Source organism: Sapajus apella, unplaced genomic scaffold (genome assembly GCF_009761245.1).
Source record: "Sapajus apella isolate SASKATOON/1434 unplaced genomic scaffold, GSC_monkey_1.0 scaffold4, whole genome shotgun sequence".
NCBI classification, from domain to species: Eukaryota; Metazoa; Chordata; class Mammalia; order Primates; family Cebidae; genus Sapajus; species Sapajus apella.
Genome location: NW_022436944.1, coordinates 10,643,338 through 10,663,116, shown reverse-complemented (window position 1 = coordinate 10,663,116; position 19,779 = coordinate 10,643,338). Strand labels below are relative to the sequence as shown.

General features: G+C 43.2%; 2 protein-coding genes across 3 annotated transcripts in view; one reads left to right on the top strand and one right to left on the bottom strand.

The window, feature by feature from the left end:
- Positions 1-496: 496 nt before the first annotated feature.
- Positions 497-9,947, bottom strand: SHOX2 (short stature homeobox 2). Of its 2 annotated transcripts, XM_032262390.1 has the most exons (6): positions 9,073-9,599; positions 8,453-8,530; positions 6,049-6,257; positions 3,643-3,700; positions 3,243-3,331; positions 497-1,703 (listed from the first exon to the last, which is right to left on the bottom strand). In XM_032262390.1, the coding sequence occupies exons 1-6, from the start codon at positions 9,416-9,418 to the stop codon at positions 1,410-1,412; spliced, it is 1,074 nt and encodes a 357-aa protein (XP_032118281.1). In that variant the 5' UTR covers positions 9,419-9,599; the 3' UTR covers positions 497-1,409. The 2 variants fall into 2 exon arrangements, with proteins under 2 accessions (XP_032118281.1, XP_032118278.1); XM_032262387.1 differs by lacking the exon at positions 8,453-8,530 and having other exon boundaries at positions 9,073-9,947.
- A 3,451-nt stretch (positions 9,948-13,398) lies between these two features.
- RSRC1 (arginine and serine rich coiled-coil 1) overlaps positions 13,399-19,779 on the top strand; it is a 385,609-nt gene continuing 379,228 nt past the window's right edge. Inside the window, exon 1 of the mRNA XM_032262404.1 lies at positions 13,399-13,596. Within this exon, the coding sequence (XP_032118295.1) occupies positions 13,426-13,596 (171 nt within the window). The 5' untranslated portion in view covers positions 13,399-13,425. The remainder of the gene's footprint in view (positions 13,597-19,779) is intronic.

Genomic DNA, 19,779 nt, shown 5'->3' with positions numbered 1-19,779 from the left:
TAAGGTGAATTTGACGGGATAGAGAGGGGGAAATCAAGCACTGTCTTCAAATAGGACTTCAGGAAACCAACAAGAAGGAATAGGAGAAAAGGGGAATGGTGGGAACTAACATTGATTGAGCTCCTACTGTGTCTGGCACAGCGAGGCGCTATACCTTCATTATTTCATTTCGTGGTCTTGTTTTCTTTTTCCTTTCCCCACATATTCTGCCTACCTCTGTCTGTCTTCTTAGGATAAGGAGTATAATTTTTTCCCTTTCTTACTTTTTTCTTTTGTTCCCCAGGATCAAAGACAGGTCATATATATATATATATATATATATATATATGTATGTGTGTGTGTGTATATATATATATACATATACACACACACACACACACACATATCTCAATTTCCAGATGCTTTTGGTATTGTTTTTCATAGTGAAGATGAAAATGGAGGAAGTGCATGGGAGTTAAGGGGGTGGGAGGAGGACACACCATCAATGGAATACAAGTAACATGCAAACCGGAATTTACTGTCAGTAGTCCGGACAGTTTTGCCATAATAGTTTCTCAGAGAAATCATTGTCTGTGGCATATTTTTTGTGTTAATATTATTTTTTCTCTCTCTTCGTTTTAATATTTTCTCTTTTCTTGCTCTTCCATACATGGTGGGTTTAAACTCAAAGCATCTGATTCAACGTAAAAGGAGGCCCGCCTCTCTTATCAAATTTCTCGTATTAACGTGAACTTCGCAGAAAAAGGTCAGTTTCAAAACCTGTGAACTTCCCAGCTGCGCACTTTTTTCATCTTGGCTTTTTAAATAAGTATACCTCTTCTTTCTGCTTTGCCTTCTTAGCGCATTTTTTAAAACACACATATTTAAGTTGGTAACTCCCCCACATTCTCTCGAGATTCGTCTGGGCTGTTTTTCCATATTTTTAAACGTATAAAATACTTTAATTTTAAAATTTGTTTTTGCTCCTTGGTTCTACAGTTTCAGCTTCTGCCAAATAGCAATAAGTTCCCTTTCTCCTTTTCTCTCCGGTTTGTCTTTCAATTTTTTTTGTTTGCTCATTTTTTCACTGTTAACAAGATTTTGTTTCTATGCAAGAGTCCACTGTTGCACCACTCCCTTGTCCAGTCTCTTCAGACTCCCCCAAACCCGCTCCTACAAAACCGAATTCTACGCCCTCGGGTAGGAAAATGGGCAGGAGCCACGGAGCCTGTGTGCCTCGTGGGATCCCTGGTCCTGCGTGAAGTCCGGCTTTCCAAGTCCAGGATGCGAAAGGGGAGAAGGGATGGTCAGTGAGGCGGAAAGAGGGCCGGCTCCCGAGGTCTGAAAGGGGTAACCTAGAAGCAGCGGGGCGCGGAGGGCGTGCAGGCTGAATGCCGCGGGGGGGCGCGACGCTGTTGCTGGCGTTGGCGTCACAGACCCAGGGCTGCCGCGTGCTTTTTGGCTTTCAGTCTGAGATCGGCGATGCTGGAGTTCTTGCTTGTGGTCTTGGCGGCTGCGGCGGCCGCCACTACCGAGGCGGCGGAAGCCGAATCCGCGGCCAGCGTGGCGAGTGGCAGTCCGAAGGGCGGTGCTGGGAACATCATGTAGGGCGCGTGCGCGGCCAGGTGCGGATGCAGGTGGTGGTGCGCGTGCGCCACAGCGCTGTCCAGCTGCAGCTGCGCCTGAACCTGAAAGGACAAGGGCGTCACGTTGCAATGACTATCCTAGGGTGACAACAGAATAGAAACAGAGCATTAACGGAGTCCAGCTTGGCTAGAGAGAGAGTTGGGTTGGGTTTGGGCACGGGGAGAGGGCGTTTGGCTGTGCATCTTGTTCCGACAGACCTTCTCCGCCTGTTGCTGAATCTGGGGTTCCATACGGATACTCCAGTGCCCCCCGAGTCTCCGAAACTCGCTTAGTGTGGGTTTATTTCCCTGCACCCCGGGAACCCCCATCTGCAGGAATGTGGCAGCCTCCCTTGAGAACTGGGCTGAAATGGTATATTGGAAAGACTGAGGGTGAGGATCCTTACCCTCTTCGCCTGATGCTGCCGTGCACCTGTTACCCCACTATCAAAACAACGGAGTACCAACAAGCAAACTACCCAACTTTTTCATGTCATTCAGGGAAGTTACTCCGTCTTTATCACAACAGGCACAATTGTGAGTCGGTACTTTTAAACTTTACTGCCATAAGAATTACCCAGGGATCTCGTTAAAATTCAGATTCTGATTCAAAAGGTCTAGGTTGGGGCTTGAGATTCTGAATTTCTAACAATCTCCCAGGTGGTGTTGTTTCTGCTGGCCCAAAGATCACCTTTTGAGTAGTAAAGGTCTCCTTTTAAAGTCAACTCTCTCTTTTTCTTCAGTCATTCTCTGGTTTCCAAAGCCCAGCATCAGGATGCCAGGGTCCTTTGGCACCAAAAGAGCTAAGGTCTCCCTAATACTGACTCTCAATACATGGGCACACCTAGGAGTCTCCCCAGTCCAAGTCGCTGGAGACTGAGAGCTAATTCCTGACATCATAGCCATGCCAAGCAGGGGTCCTGGCTGAGGATGGGGAAAGTCAGATACTGGTTGGGAAAGGATTCTGCCCTCAGGCTTGGAGAGTGGGGAGTTCAGAACACTAGGATTTCCCAGGATTAAATCATTGCTGCAGGCTGTACTTTTAAAATGTACTCTTAAAGGTTTCTTTATGGCTAAGAAAGGGATTGCAAAGGCAGGGCAGCCCTGGGAAGACCAAGACTTTTCTCTTTACCAGAGATGAAGCCTTGTTTCCAGAAACAGATTTAAAAACAAAGAAAAAAACAAAAGTATGAGCTGGGAGTACTTGTGTGTATTTATTTTTCTTCTGTTAGAGTTATTTAATGTGACTAAGAGACAGAAAATACTCAGAAAAATATCTAGAGGATTGCCTTAGAAATACTTTAGGACTAACCTTTGTATTGGATTTGACAAAATCTTAATCAAAAGACTTTTCCTTCCTCTCTCTAAGTGCAATCTTTAGGTGCATTTTTCAAGGACCAGTTACTGTCCCCAGGCCTCTTCAGGGGTTCCCATGAGGACAGAAGGGACTAGGCATATGGACCCTTAATGCTGTATAGGTTTTTAAAGGGTAGTGGGTCCACTATGTCATCTCAAAATAGATTCTCCAACTATGCAGACGCTGACATCTGGGCTCAGAGGCAGGTGATGTTCAACAATTCAAGCAAACATTCAGGTATTTTTGTATTTAAAAACAGCTTGAAACTAGGCTGTACTTGCCTGCTGAAATGGCATTCTTAAAGCACCTACGTTGACATAGGGTGCGACTCTGCAAGCTTCAAACTGGCTGGCAGCCCCTATGAGAACACCTGTAAAAAATACAAAACAAAAGAAAAATAATGTGAGGCTAACATTTCTAGCATTTTTCAGGGTTCCAAATGGTACAAGATAGAACTAATTCCTTTGAAACTGGACTATTAGCTTTCTACACTGCTTCCATAATTTAAATAAATATAATTTACTACCAATCTTTAGGACTCTTATTAATAGCCCTTCGAGATTATGAAGTCAAGAACCATTGTCATTTTTGAGATTTCTTTTTTTCTGTCTTTATAATAGTAATATTCACTACTTCTTTCTTTGCTTAGACTATCAAATGTTCCTTGTATAAGAAGCATACCTTTATGGAGTTGATTTTCTTGTTTTCTACATTTAGCTCTTCGATTTTGAAACCAAACCTACAGGATGGAGAAGGAGAGAAAATAAAACCTAGATGTTATGACTAAAAAATTTTTTTAATTTCAATATTACAAAGAGAAAAGAGTCATGGTATAGACAAGAATTGGGAGATACAGCAAGCAATCTTTGAATTATATAAAACAGCCTCAATTTCCAAATTAAACATGTAAATTAATGACAGAAATAGAAAGATAGATTTTATAGACTTTCACAAGATAGATTACTATTAGTCCTGGTTTAATCTTTTCACATAACAGAGTCCCCACGGCCTAAAACTCTGCTTAGTACCTGATACCGATATGATAATGTGTTTAGATATTTGCCCAGTTAAGACCTGAGAAGAATGTGCTCATTAATAGCCTGTAATGTTAATTAGCTTCATCTTAAAGAAAAACCAAACACCAGAGCAAATAATAACTCTTTTGGGGAGAAGGAGTTGTAAGGGTTGGGGAGAGGTAATTAGTGTCATAAAAGCCTCACTACAAAGAAGTTTAGAATTTCTCTGTTCCTCTGTGCAGCAGAGTGAAACACAGTGGCAGAATAATTGTGCACCATTATTATGATAATCTAATTTGCTTCTTTAGAAAAAGCCACTGCTTGCAGTTAGGATACTAAGAAAACATCTAGAAAATAACTAAAATGTAAATAAAAGTTCACTTCTTAAGAGAAAAAAGAACACTCAGTGAAAGGAGAGTGCGGTATGTATGAATTAAGTAACTCCGAGGTACTTTGTTCTCCTGGATGTTACCTTCTTAAACTTGACAACTTTTACAGGCAGTATGACAGATTTTTTAAAAATTCATGTAAAGCTTGCTTTTGTACTCCATTTTCAATAATAAAGTGTATTGATTGACTCACAAATTAAAGTTTAAAAAACCCCATTAAAGTAAAAATACTGTGTCAGAGCTTTTATTGGTATGTTTTTGAAAGTAAATGTCATAGTCAATGTAAATCTTAAAAAATTTCTCTGCTATTTAGTATAACAGAAGGGTGGATTTTGTGCCAGGGTGGCATCCTTTGTGTAATTCACATGGCCTGAGGCTTCTTGCCTTTTTTTCCCCTAGAAGAGTTGGAATTAAGATACTAATAATCGTAACTGTAATAATTATCACCATATTTTTAAGGGGTTGCTGAGCCTCCGGAGATCTCAGTGCATACAGAAAAGCAGGAGAAGCTTAAAAAGGAAGGCTCTGCTGCTGATGCTGTGATGAGCAAGGCAGCCTATTATTACTTTTCCTCTTCAACGTGACTGCTCTGTTTTTTTTTTTTTTTTTTTCCTGATCCTATTACAAGATGCGGGGAAGCCCCTTAAGAATTGCGCATAGTTCGCTACAGATGGTGGTCTCTATGCCCAGAGACCTAGGGAGTATCTGTTACAGCGATACTTTGTAACAGCTGCAGATGTGCGGGCCTAAAACTACTCCATGTGTTCAAACAAATAATGACTATCATTTTCTTCTATTTTATTATTTGAGTGGAAATACAATCTGAAACATTTAAATTTGTTCCCCCTAAAGCTAGAAGGATATGTGTATGTGAATGTACACAATTTGCCCCTTTAAATACCCCCAAAGCCTATTTTTGCTATTACATTTGCCTCCACAACCAATAAAGAAAATCTGTTTCAATCCTAACTTTATTGGGTATGGCACGTGCTGGGGGGCAGGCTTTGGAAATATAAATACTAAGATATGTGGTTTGTTTTAAAATCGAGTTTCTTTAGGGTCAGGTTCGTTGCCTTGGTTAAAAGAACGAACAAAGAGTGACCAAAATGCGTTTATTTCTCTGCTATTTCGCACACAGTTTGAGATCAACCGCTAACAGCAGACTGTAAATGTCTACACTTAACAGTTACTAATTTTCTTTATAGTCTGCACATCTATAAACCTAATTGGCATATCCGCTTGACAAACCTAGACCCCGCAGAGCAGACCTTCAACGAAATCCAACTCCGGAGAGCAAAATACTCCTTGGAACTTTTAAGGCATCCAGAGATAAAACGTTTTCTGTGGGATTTTTTTTAGCCTTATAAAAGTAGGCCCATTAGGATTAAACCACATTAAAGCCAGTGTGAGGCGAGGGGGGTATGGTTTATAGAAACTCTGGGAGAAAGCCCAGCACAGCTTTCTTCTGCTGGGAACATATGTTAGGATGGAAAAAAAGGAAGGGGAGTGCTATAGGACTAAGATCTACTTTGGAAAATAAGACCTCTAGTAAAGATATCTCTTTCCTTCTCATCTTACACCAGACACTAGAACCACCACCTCCTGAGTGCATCCTCCAAGCCCCTTTCCAACCCCAGGCCCTCTCTGCTCCCGGGGCCCTCGACCTCCTGGCGGCTGGGTACCTGCACTCGGGCCTCTGACAGGCCCAGTCGCTGGCTCAGTTCCTCTCGCATGAAGGCGTCAGGATAGTGGGTCTCGTCAAAAAGCCTTTCCAGCTCATTGAGTTGTTCCAGGGTGAAATTGGTCCGACTTCGCCTCTGCTTGATTTTGGTCTGGCCTTCGTCCTCCATCCCTTTCGCATCCTCTTTGCGATCTTTCAGCTCCGGGGACACTGGAAGGGGCACCCCAGCGGGGCCAAATGTGCATCCATGCGCGCGCGCGCGCACACACACACACACACACACACACGCACGCACACACACACACACACACGGACAAAAACAGCACAGCAAATCCCGTTACCAGATTTGTCGCAAAAAAGGATAGAGATTCCTTCCCCTTTGTGGAATCCTAGTGCAGCTTCTCACCCCACCCGGAGGAAGAATATCCCGGAGAAGCGCAAAGGTCAAGTCTCAGCGGCTGCCTGGGTGGGGTAAGGTGGACAGTCATCCACCCACCTCCTTCGCAAACGTACCTCGACTCACAGCCTCACTGCTCACCCCACAGTCCCTTGCCTTCCCCAGCAAACACCAAATGCTTTTCACTCACTTTCGCACTCACTTTCTCCCAAGCACTCACAGAAATCAAAAGCTTGGCGCCAGGCCTCTCACAGAGCAAGGTCTGGGCATAGGGCGCAGCAAAGCCATCCACTGGCCTCTCACACCGGCCATTCCCAGAAGGCTGGCTCGTTCTCAGGCCAGCTCTCACCGCCGCTGGCTCTCTGCCTACTGCAAACTTGCTGGTCTAATTTGGGAACAATTGGGCCGAAGGGTAGCTGCAGGAGAAACAGACCCAGCTGTTGGGCCGCACAGGGAGCCGCATCCGCAGGCGCCCCTCATTGCCCCAGGGCTTGGGCCGAACCCTGTATAAGGTCCCCTGCGCGGCCAGGTAATCTCGGTTCCCACTGCCCGAGCCGGGCCGCACGAGCACTGGCGCCCACGCCATGTTGGCGGCCCAAAGTGCTCGCCGCCCACGCCGGGCCAGAAGGCAGGAGGCGGAAAACCAGCCTCCGCTGGCGGGCGAAAGCAACCACCCTCTCTGTTCTCTGTTCTCCCTCCCTCGTGGAAACGCAGACTCGGCCCTAAACGCTTAACCCACAGAGATCAACAGGTTCAAGCGGAATATTCGCGATCCTCGGTTTCTATTGGTTGCTCAAAGCCTTTTCATGCATCCAGCAGCTCGGATGTTTAATAAAATATGCATTTTTTTTTTCTGCTCTGGTTTTGCACACATCCGCTGCCACTTTCCTGTCCTTCTCCTCCCTTTAAAACCAGGAGCTCTCCTAGTGTGAGCCTACAGAGCCACCCTATACATATCCCCCTGGAACATTTATCCTCCGCGCCCGAATCGGAGACTTGGGTTTTTAAGGAGTCAAAGCTGAGTTTAGATAGTCGAGACTGTTTGCAGTTCTTCCCAGCCCAGCATCCAGGCCAGCATGGGTGTTAAAAATCATTTCCAGAAGAGCCGGTCTGCAGAGAAATTAATACTTGCCCTGAGCTTGGAAATCAACAACCCCGGGAACTGCGCCCGCCTGGGGTTCAGACAAGAAGCTCGCGGTCAGGTGCGCTGGTGAACCTAGGGCCTGTAGTTGTGGACTCACGGCCAGGAGGCTGCGCTGGGCACCTTGACAGTAATCCCACCACTTCACACACTTAGGAAGATCTGGTGCTGGCTTGGAGGAAGAAGAGTCGCTAGATCTTGGCCTTGCCGGGCATTCTAGCTACGGTGATCTAAAGTATTGCGGTATTTTTTAGTTCTCAGAGTTCGTTTTGTGGACATTTGTCCTTTCTTTAGGAAGTAAGTGGGTAATATTATAGTAAGCATTATGGACCAATTTAATAGTAAAGTATTTTTACTGATACCGTACTGAAATTTAAATATGAAAACACACCCTTCAGATTTTGCCAAGAAGGTGGGAAGGCTTTGTCTATTACATGTCATCTACACAGTGGATGCCACTCAAAGTTTTGGGGCTTCGAGGAGATGTCCAAATTTCAAGTTGATTAATAGACTTCATAAAATCTCTATTTTGCCCCCAAATTTCCACTTAATGATCTAAACAGGAACAGACCGTGTTATAAACAACTTAATTGATTGCTTAAATATGTGATTCCACGCATGCCACATATTTTCTTAATTGGAAAAATATGGCAGTACACCAGTTACTGCAGGCACCAAGTGCCAAATTAATTTTATTGTTGAACTCCTTTGAATTGGTATAGGACGCTCTGCCATTTAGATAAAGATGTTTCCCAACACTGCGCTAGCACCAAAGGATTTCTGCTCTAAGAGAACCGAGTACTGGATGATTGTAAACACTAAAGGAATCGTGTAAATGTAGATTCCCACCTCCCCCCACCCATACACACACCCTAATAAACCGAAACGTCTGGCCCGGGAAAAGCAGCGTAGCATGGACCTCAGCTTTCGTTGGCTTCCTTCTACCTTCATAGCTCAAAGAGAATGGAAGTTTTGGCCCCTAAGATCCAAAGATTCGAGATCTCTGTGGAGTTCCAGGGGTCTTGGTGGCCTCAAACCCGGAGGCGACCGGAGGGTTAAGCTTTCCACCTCTGCCCCTTCTCGCTCTCGGCAAACTCCGCGCCAGAGGCTAGCTTTAGTCCAGCCCTCTGGTCCAGCACCCCCTCCTGCAGCCCGGCCCCGCGAACTTCCACGTCCGCCTGCGGGCCATCCGGGCTGCGGGCCCATCTTCTGACTGGTGCAAAATGCATTTCGGTGGAATGGGAACATCTGGAAAGGGCGCGCGCAAACCTTACACGCATCCCCCACCACACACTAGGACCCCACCCACGACAGAGTGTACCATTGGACCCCCACGCTTCCACTATCACTCTAGCTTACAAAGCTGGGGTCTAGGGCCCTCTCCGCGTCCCTCCTTCTCCCCGCTGGGCCTCTCAGTCCTTTCCCACCCGAAAGGAGTCGGGAAGTAGGGAAGGGGAACCGCGGTCGGGGGTCAGTGAGGTCGTTACCCTCCGTCAGACGCGGACTGCCCGGCTCCCTGCTTCTCTCGGCGGCGCCCATGTCCAGCTCCCGGACGGGAGAGCGCCCTCCTCCAGCTCCTCCGCCTGCTCCTCCTCCTCCTACACCTCCTCCGCCTCCTCCGCCTCCGCCTCCGCCTCCTCCGCCGCCGCCTCCGCCGGCCGCCCGGACTGCCGGGCTGCTGCGGTCGTCTCGGCCCGCCTCGGCGCAGCCGGTCGGCTCCTTGGCCCCGCGCAGCGGCCCGCTCTCCAGCACCTCCCGGTACGTGATCGCCTCCTTCTTCTCCTTCACTTTCTGGTCAAAAGACTTGGAGACGAACGCCGTAAGTTCTTCCATCGCCTCCGCACGTCAGCCCGGCGCTCAACCTCTGCCAGCCGAGCCCCGCTCTTTTTTTCCTTCTTCTTTTTTTACTGCTCCAGCCCCCCCAATAATAACACATCAATGGGACAGGAGGTGGGGGAGGAGAAAGAGGAGGAGGAAGAAGAAGAAAAAGAGAAGAAAGAAGAAAGAGGAGAAGTAAAGGAGGAAAGAAGTAAGAAGAGGAGGAGGAGGAAGAAGAGGAGGAGGGGGAAGAAGGGTGAGGAGGAGAGGGAGGAGGAGGAGGAGGAGGAGAGAAGGGGCGGGGGCCGCCGGAGGGAAATGGGAACTGATGCTTCCCTGCCGGAGCGGGCTTGTTCAATGTTAAGATCTTTGACAATTCTTCCTGCGGAGAGTTCAGATCTGATAGAGACGCTGTGCTTGAAGTCTCACTATTTATACTTCCTAAAGGCGGCCCCTTGTTCTGAGTAAATTACCTCCCCTCGCAACTCCGAGTGAGCCCCCATTCCGGGTAGCAGTGGCCTCTACCACGGGGTTGGGGAGGAGAAGGGGGGGGAGAGAGAGAGAGAGAGAGAGAGAGAGAGAGAGAGAGAGAGAGAGAGAGAGATTCGAGTTCGGCGGGCTGGTGCTGGAGTGGTAGGGCAGCACTGGGGGACTGGAGGGGGCGGGGAGAGGAGGCCAGTCCGCTCAGGTTTTCAGATAGCCCCTGCTGCCTGTGCTCTTGGCCATTAATCCAGGATTGACAAGAGTCCCTAATTAATTTAATTAGGCGTGGATTTTGTGTTGGTGTCACGACTTAGTTAAACACTGGGGAGCTGGATAGACCCCGCGGGGTGGGGCCAAGAGGAAACTGACAAGTGCGCAGCTCTTGGAGCCAGCCTGGTATCCCGACTCGGCATCCCTTCCTATAGCCTTGCCTTGAGCCAGGGTGCCGCGCAACTGCTCAGCTTCGCAGTGCTTCTCCTCGTCCCTGCCCTGCATCAACCGCCCAGCAGTTTACAGGCCCCGCATCCCATTCCCGCATCCTGACCTCGCATCCCAGTCCTGCATCCCCGCCTCTCCCTCACATCCCCCACCCCTGCAGGCCTTAGCTTCACCGCCCAGCATCATCCTGCCCAGAGTCAGGGTTCTCTGCAGCTTCTCCAAGCCACACAGTTTCTCTTAGGAGCTTCCCGGCTCGCAGGCCGGCGGAGTCCGTGTCTCCTCCGAGCTGCTCGCCCCTCGGTCCGTGTTATTCACTGTACTATTCGTGTCCTGAAGCCCAAGCTGACTACTCTATGGATAGACCCCGCTAAAAGGGACCGGTCGATTTAACAAGTTTCCCGAGCAGCTGCTCCCTGACAGGTCGCATTTTAAAGTGTTTCCTTAGCGCCCAGTCAAGGACAACTCGATTTCGTTCGTTTCCTCTTTGAAGTCTCAGAACTCCCACCCTTCTCCCTGACTCCCTGCACCGGATCCCTCTGTGGTGAACTACAGGACTTCTTTAGCATCTTGGGAAACAGCCGAGTTGATTTCCTAATTTGAAAAACAAGAGATTATCCCTCTTCTAGTCTGAACACAAAATCGACCTTAAGTTTGTAGCCCGTCTAATTTCATTTATTGCGGAGTGCTAAAAAAGAGACGCTCGTCAGGAGTAAAGGTCTCTCTCTCTCCCTCTCACGATTTTAAATTGTTTATGGACTATTTTTATCGGAACGGGTTTTTATCGGAGAGGAACATCTATATTCCTGAGTCATTTGTCTGTATTGTGCAGGACAGGGCGTGCTGTGAGAAATGTGGCTATGCAAATATATACTCACAAAAGAATATTTACACATGATAAGTTATATTTAAGTGTTTAAACACATATGCCTTTTTAAGTGTAGCTTTGGAGACATTTTTGAGCAGTCTGAATATTAACGCAGACTTTCTGGAAGTTAAAGGTAACTTGATCATTATTTTGAATCTAATAGTCTTAGTAAAAATAAGAAGAATTACAGAACATTAATATTTATATCTTCCATCCATTGGTTAAGGCATCAAAATAAGTTAGCAGATAATTTGAGAAGTTCTGTCAAAACAACCTGAAACACTTGTAAAAAGAGAACACAATTATAACTTGATATATTAGTGTTCTTCAAATAGATGCAAATAGTACCTGGATATAGTCTTATGTTATACTGCAATACTCAGATTAAAATGTTCACATTTGATGAATTTAAGGATTATGTATATCATGCTTTTTAGAAATATTGTTTTGCCTTTTATTCATTTGAATTCTGAAGTTATCTTTCCTTCTGAAAACATTTCATTTTTTGCTACTTTTCAGAGAGCTAATGTCTGCGATTTTTCAGCAGCTATAGCTTTTAGCTATGAATACATTGTATTGGTGTTTTGTTACACCACAAAAGGGACTCAGATACTCAAAGTTTCCAAAGTTATATGAATTTAGAAACAATTTCACATTAAGTCTTGGATTACTATCCGTTACTACTTTAATTCTGATATTATCAGAGGAAAATAATCATAAAACTTTAATCCTTCGTGAAAAACTGTTTTAAAGATTATTTAGCAGAAGGGCCAGTAATGGGTGAGCTAAGTGGATATGGTGCTCAAAGTGCTCTCAAACTGAGATGTTAAATGCGTATTCACAAATAACTCAAAAATAACCACTGTTAGAAGTTGGCTAAGGGATCAGGAGACCCACCAGCTACTAGTTTGCCTTTTTAAACACATGACTTTTAGGTTTGAACTCATATTCCAACTACTGAGCTTGAGGGAAAGATGACCAGTTTAAAGGTAATCAGCAAAGTCACAGACACAACTGCTGTGTAATTCAAACCAATAGATTTTCCATGATCTCAGCTTATTGGCTCATTGCACATTTAGGAATAGTAGTGTTGATAACAGATGGAGCTATGAGAAATCTTTATTGTCTGACCACAGATTCCTACTGGCCTAAGTGAAATTTACTTTTAAAAAGATTCAAGTTTTTAAAATCACATACTAATAAATGCTCACAAAGTTCCGATGACGTTGTTTCATTAAACAGTAAATATTTTCCAGAGACAGGACATTTCAAAATGTAGTTTGGGTAAAAACGCGTTTATGGTAAAGCTCAGCTGACAGTCTGCAGACAGATACACGGGTTCCAATAAAATTCAGGACCCCAAGGTTTCCCCAGCTCTTGAATTATTTAAAATAAATGTGTAGTGTTGTAGTAGTTAAGTTTTAAAACAGTGCCTCAAAACTGGCTAGTTAAGGAACATCATTTATGAAAAATATATTGTGGGGGTGATTTTTAACCGTCTCAGCTCTGTGGAAAACTAGCTTGGTTATCTAGCAGTGGTGAATGAGTTGGTTCTCACAGTCGGCCAAAACCCAGGGCAATAATTTATTTATCTTTTTAGTTTTGCTTAGAGTAAATGAGGAAAAAACAATTTTCATGTTAGGAAAAATAAGTATTGTAGTATGAGTTACAGAAAATGCTGAGTCTCTTTAATTTCTATTGGTTTAAATTTAAAAAAAAAAACCCATAAACCTATAAATCTGATTTCTCCTTCACAAGAAACGGCTCCCCGCCTCGCCTCAGGCAGCCCTCTCCTATTCCTCTACTAACCAGTTACTTTAATGTGAGAAACTAATTTGCACTCAACTTGTGAGTGCCTTCACCTTCAGGGCAGAAGAAACACCGACTTTTAATGCATTTTTGCAAATAAATCATTACAATTTAATCACACACGACTCTATACAGACACACTCCCTTGATTTATTATTGTTGGGTGAGTTTCCCCCTCCCCTAGCATGAGATAACCAATTTTGTTTCGTGTAGGTGTCATAACTTCCCTCGATGCAGATATATTTACTGATTACCCATGACGATAACGACGATTACTAAGACAATAACACTCTCCAGTCCCATCTTTATTGCTTTTGGTATCAATAAAGTCAAAATAAACAAGTACGCAAAATATACGCCAAACAAAAAATTGGCAGCGTTTACAATCTACTTTCTCGGCATTCCCACCGCCTGGCAGCCTCCATCGATGCACTCGATATCTCGGCTGACGCTGTCTGGCGCTAGAACCAGGAAGGCGCTGAGCTTAAACTGGAGCAAGTACGGTGGAGGCCGGCGGCGCCCTGATCTGAAGAAAAGTCTCAGGGTCTGCGGGGCTTGCAAGTCAACGGAAAGTGTGAGGCCAAAGGTCTGGACCCAGGTGATGCCCGCGACCAGAGCCTAGGGAGCGGCGCCCGGGGCTGCGGGGCTCCGAGGCCCTGCTCGGCGAGAGGCGGCGTGGGGCCTGGCGCAGTTTGGGGCTGGCTGGCGGCGGAGGGGTGGGCGGTGGCCTCGTGGCGTGCGGGGTGTCACCGTGCGCATGCGCCCCGCACCTGGGAGGCTCTCCCTGGGTCTAGGCTGATGGCTGTAGGGTGGGTGGGTGGCTGCAGGCCTCAAGCTTGGCCCTCTGTCTTGAGGACGTGTGGGAGACTTCGCCGACTCCTCCTCTCGCCCCCTATTCCTGGTTCTTCCTCGCTGCTTTTGGGTTTCCTGGCTCATCTTGCAATATAAGTCTGGCGTTTCCTCACTAGCACTAGGTAGGGTGGAGCAAGAGGGAGGCTGGATTGTGGTGCCCTCTATCCCATCCACTCCACTGTCTCTGCCTTAGATCCACCTCCCTTTCTGAATCCGCCCGACCCTTTCTGGCTGACACTGACTTGCTGAGAAGTGGTGCAGGGTGAAATAGACGTTCCTTTCTTGAAATATAAATATACTCGCCTTAAACATACTGTATATTCCCTTGACTTCTGTACTTGTGGCCATGTGACCGAGAGCATATGGCTCTGTTTAATTTTGCAAGAGGTTATAATCCACTGTAAGGCGTGTTACCTGCTTTTGATTTTAGGTTAACCTTGATGTAATTTCTCTCTCAGAGGTTGTGTATCTTTAAATGTACTCTGGAAACCTAAATAAAATTTCGTTTTTACACTTTCAGAATTAGCAGTAACTCAATTGTGTTTCAATTAACTAGGTAGTAGATAAGTAAATTCAAATGTCTTTATGTTGTCACCAGAAAGCATTCGAGTTGTCATCTTTGAACTTAGATGTTATATAAGGTCTAAGTGAAGGAGGTAAGCAGAGTTCCCAAGTTTAAGATTTGGAGCAGTTGTGACAGTTGCAACCTTGGGGGAAATCCTTTGAGAACCTCTCTAGTCTTAGAGTTTATAAATATTCAGTCTTTGCAGGCAAGGATTTCATGCTAACTGATACAGCACTTTATTTATGTTTTTCAGTAAGAGGGCTAAGAATGTCAAAATCTGAAAACGACCAAAACAGCTGGCACCTTTCTGTTATTGGCCTTGCCAACTCAACCAGTCTCGCAAAGAGGGGTGTTATGAATTGGAAAAGTTCTGAAAGCAGGCTATTACGGTAGATCTATAGATGTGTTTCCTGCTTTCATTTTCAAACCATTGAGGAGAAATTCCTGTGATTGATTTTTTTTAAAAGAGATGCCTGCAAGTTTTTAATTGTGATGCGAGAAATGTCTTGACAGAATTTCTTTTTTGAGTATTACTTTGTTGTGCTTGAATTTGCCTCCATTCTTTTTACTGCCTTTGCATAGTTGTGTACTTGTTTATGGATTTCTTAGTTTTCACTCCATTTTTACTTTTCTTCTTTGAAGTGAGTTTCCCGTTGACCATTCTTTTCACTTTTTCTGGCCATGTATCCAGGATCAAGAAAATTATAGTTTGATATATTAATGAGTGGGTAATGGAGAAGTAATTATAAGCTATCATGTCCTTTGAGAATCTTTGTTGTCTCAAACTGCCTGTTCTCTGAAAAAGATAACTGCTTCTTGTACCCTTATCAATAATGGGGCAAAGGAACGATTTGTGTAGTCCTTTGAGTTCTTTTTTCTTGAATGACCACATGTTGGTTTCACATCTTCAACCAGGCACCTGAACTTTACATTAAGATATTTTTGTAAATTGCTGTCCTCCTGGAGTCATTACATGCCATGGCTTCAGTTCTGTAGTGGGAGTAGTTGGGTGAGATTTGCAACCATGAGGCTACAACCAGGAAGAACTACAGTGAGAACAGAAAACCAAGAGCTATAGGAGCTCTGTCCCATGTTGTCTTTTTCACCTAGAGATAGATTGAAAATTCTTAGCTTGTGGGACTCTAAAAGGCTGTGCTCTTTTCATCATTCATTGCCCTTATCGGAAAGAACTATCAATGTGTCTTTCCATTCATTGCACCTTACTGGTGGAGTTAAGTATAAAGAATTTTTCCTTACTAGGAGTATGTAATATAAATTGATCATCATGACTTGAATTGGCAAGTATATTCAATTACATGCTGATGACATTGTGGAGATCTAAGGGATAAGTTTATGTCTGTGGTGGTGAGCAGGACTTCAGTACCTGTCATTTATAGGGAAGACAATTTTGGGATCTACCTTTTGTGATTTGCTGTTAGTGTTCACTCCCTTTTCTGAATAATTGTTTGAAGTTAACTATAACAAAGAAATATGGTGACCTTTTGCTTTCTTTTATTGAGATTAATTATACTTCAGTGTAACTTTTCTGAAATGTAAATTGTCACTTGAAATATTTATAGTTTTGACACAGTGGTTTTTCAGCCTTTTATTGGTTTCTCTAAGGAAGGATTTTTTTTTTTTAAGTTCTGGGGTACATGTGCAGAATGTGCAGATTTGTTACCTAGGTAAATATGTGCCATGGTGGTTTGCTGCACCTAAGTATTAAGTCCAGCATGCATTGTCTGTTTTTCCTGATGCTTCCCTTCCCCCATGTCCCCACCACAGGCCCCAGTGTGTGTTGTTCCCCTCCCAGGTCCATGTGTTCTTGGTGGTCAGCTCCCACTTATGAGTGAGAATATGTGGTGTTTGGTTTTCTGTTCCTGTGTTAGTTTGCTGAGGATAATGGCTTCCACTCCATCCATGTCCCTGCAAAAGACATGATTTCATTCTTCATTTAGTTTTATTTTGTGTCTTTGCTATTGTGAATAGTGCTGCAATGAACATACACGTGCATGTATCTTTATAATAGAATGATTTCTATTCCTTTGGATATATACCCAGTAATGGGATTGCTGGGTCAAATGGTATTTCTGATTCTAGGTCTTTTGGGAATCATCACACTGGTGATTCCTCAAAGAAGCACCAGTTCTGGACAATTCCTGTGACATCATCTTCCACAATGGTTGAACTAATTTACATTCCCAACAATTTATTAATAAAAGCATTTCTATCTCTCCACAGCCTTACCAGCATCTGTTGTTGACTTTTTAATAATTGCCATTCTGACTGGTGTGAGATGGTATCTCATTGTGGTTTTGATTTGCATTTCTCTAATGATCAGTGATGCTGAGCTTTTTTTCATATATTTGTTGGTCACTATAATGTCTTCCTTTGAGAAGTGTCTGTTCATGTCCTTTGCCTTTTTAATGGGATTGCTTTTTTTTTCTTGTAAATTAGTTTAACATCTTTGTAGACTCTGGATATTAGACCTTTGTGAGTTGTATAGGTTGCAAAAATTTTCTCCTATAGATGGTCTGTTCTCTGTGATGATAGTTTCTTTTGCTGTGCAGAAGCTCTTTAGTTTAATTAGATCACATTTGTAATTTTTGTTTTTGTTGCAGTTGCTTTTGATGTTTTTGCAATGAAATCTTTGCCCATGCCTATGTCCTGTATGGTATTGCCTGTATTTTCTTCTAGGGTTTTAATAGTTTTGGGTTTTACATTTAAGTCTTTAGTCCATCTTGAGTTAATTTTTGTTTAAGGTGTAAAGAAGGGGTCCAGTTTCAATTTTCTGCATATGGCTAGCCAGTTCTCCCAGCAAGATTTATTAAATAAGGAGTCCTTTTCTCATTGATTGTTTTTGTCAGGTTTGTCGAAGATCAGATGGCTATAGATGTGAGTCTTATTTCTGGGTTCTCTATTCTGTTCCATTGGTCTGTGTGTCTGTTTTTGTACCAGTACCATGCTGTTTTGGTTACTGTAGCCTTTAGTATAGTTTAAAGTCAGATAGAGTGATGCTTCCAGCTTTGTTCTTTTTGCTTAGGGTTGTCTTGGCTATATGGGCTCTTTTTTGGTTCCGTATGAATTTGGAAAGAGGTTTTTATTTTTTTCCTAATTCTGTGAAGAATGTTAATGATAGTTTGATGGGAATAGCATTGAATCTATAGGTTACTTTGGGCAGTATGGCCATTTTCATGATATCGATTCTTCCTATCTACGAGCATGGAACGTTTTTCCACTTGTTTGTGTCCTCTCTGATTTCCTTGAGCAGTGATTTGTAGTTCTCCTTGAAGAGGTCCTTCACTTCCCTTATTAGCTGCATTCCTAGGTATTTTATTCTCTTTGTAGCACTTGTGAATGAGAGTTCATTCATGATTTGGCTCTCTGCTTGTCTGTTATTGGTGTATAGGAATGCCTGTGATTTTTGCACATTGATTTTGTATCCTGAGACTTTGCTGAAGTTGCTTATCAGCTTAAGCTTTTGGGCTGAGATGATGTGGTTTTCAAGATAAAGGATTATGTCATCTGTAAACAAAGGCAATATGACTTCCTCTCTTCCTATTCTAATACCCTTTATTTCTTTCTTTTGAGTGATTGCTGTGGCCAGTGTTTCCAATACTGTGTTGAATAGGAGTGCTGGGAGAGGACATCCTTGTCTGGTGCTGGTTTTTATGGGGAATTCTTCCAGCTTTTTCTCATTCATTATAATATTAGTTGTGGGTCTGTCATAAATGGCTCTTATTATTTTGAGGTTTGTTCCAAGGAGAGATTTTTGTATCTTTCCTTAACCAGTGTTAAATGTAATCAACCAGTCTTTTATTATGGATAAATTATATTGTTTGTAATTAGAACAAAGAAAAAGTTTATACCCAGCGTCTCCTGTTCTCCTTTTTTTGGTCATGCCCAAGACGCATAGATCTGTATCCCTTCCTTTTTTCTACTTGTTTGTACCTTACTCAGAGATGTAGGATGAAGGACAGAAATAGGGATTGGGAATAACTATAGATATCTTAGAGCACTAGTTCTCAAACATTTTAGTCTTAGGATCTCTTTACACTCTGAAACATTGTTGAGCATCCCAGTAACCTTTATTTATTTTGATTATATCTATAAGTATTTACCTTATTAAAAATTTGAAATCTTTATGAATTCACTTAAAATTACAATAAACGTAAAATATGGTAACATAAATTAATATATTTGATATGAAAAATAACTATTTTTCAAAACAAACAGTAGGAAAAGTGGCATTATTTTCCTTTTTTGCAAATCTCTAATACCTGATTTAGTAGAAGATGGCTAGATTTCTCATATCTGCTTCTTCATTCAGTCCATTGAGATAAATCGTTTTGATTAAAGTTTATGAAGAAAATCTGGCTTTACACAGATCGTTGTTGGAAAAGATAGTGTTTTAGTACCCTTTTCAGGTAATTATGTCTTTTGTATTATAACAGAAGTTGATAAGTGTTAATTTCTTGAAGTTCTGCTTTAATATGGTTTTTGAAACCATATACCTTTGGTACTCCATTATGTTGAAATCTATTGGTATGACTTAAACTCTGAATGGACCTTTTAGCCATGCATGATTTTGTGACATCTTGCATTGGCCAATTGGAAAATATTGATTTGGTGAGTTAGGCATATCTTTTAAATGTAAACACTCTTAATTATGTGTAAAAAACTGATGTTTGTTACTATCACCATTGATCTCAGAAGTTTTAAAGATTTAGAAGCTATCATTCTCATGGTGGCAATACAAATTATCCGGAATTCAAATTTTTGCTTGCGAACTTGAATTTTATTATCAGCAACAAATACTGTTTTACTTGAAATGAAAGGATCCCTTCATATTTGAGAAAAAGCCTTCCAAATACTCAAGTGTGCATAATTATAGCCAGTTTTTAAAATAAAATAATGTTTCATAATAAAAGGAGCTAACTAAAGTTGCAATTCAGTTACATAAATGCTCGTTTGTGAAATAATCATCATTCTTAAATACATGGCAAAAGTTATGTGTATCTCTCATTTCATAACAATATCAAAAAGATGTGGCTGGGCGCGGTGGCTCAAGCCTGTAATCCCAGCACTTTGGGAGGCCGAGGTGGGTGGATCACGAGGTCAAGAGATCGAGACCATCCTGGTCAACACGGTGAAACCCCGTCTCTACTAAAAATGCAAAAAATTAGCTGGGCATGGTGGCGCGTGCCTGTAATCCCAGCTACTGAGGAGGCTGAGGCAGGAGAATTGCCTGAACCCAGGAGGTGGAGGTTGCGGTGAGCCGAGATCGCGCCATTGCACTCCAGCCTGGGTAACAAGGGCGAAACTCCGTCCCAAAAAAAAAAAAAAAAAAAAAAAAAAAAAAAA

Excerpts from the sequence above, each read along its gene's own strand:
- SHOX2 (XM_032262390.1), bottom strand. The coding sequence starts at position 9,418 with ATGGAAGAACTTACGGCGTTCGTCTCCAAGTCTTTTGACCAGAAAGTG. Across the intron at positions 3,701-6,048 it reads TGTCAGAGGCCCGAGTGCAG|GTTTGGTTTCAAAATCGAAG; the intron begins GTACCCAGCCGC and ends TCCATCCTGTAG. Across the intron at positions 3,332-3,642 it reads AGAAAATCAACTCCATAAAG|GTGTTCTCATAGGGGCTGCC; the intron begins GTATGCTTCTTA and ends TATTTTTTACAG.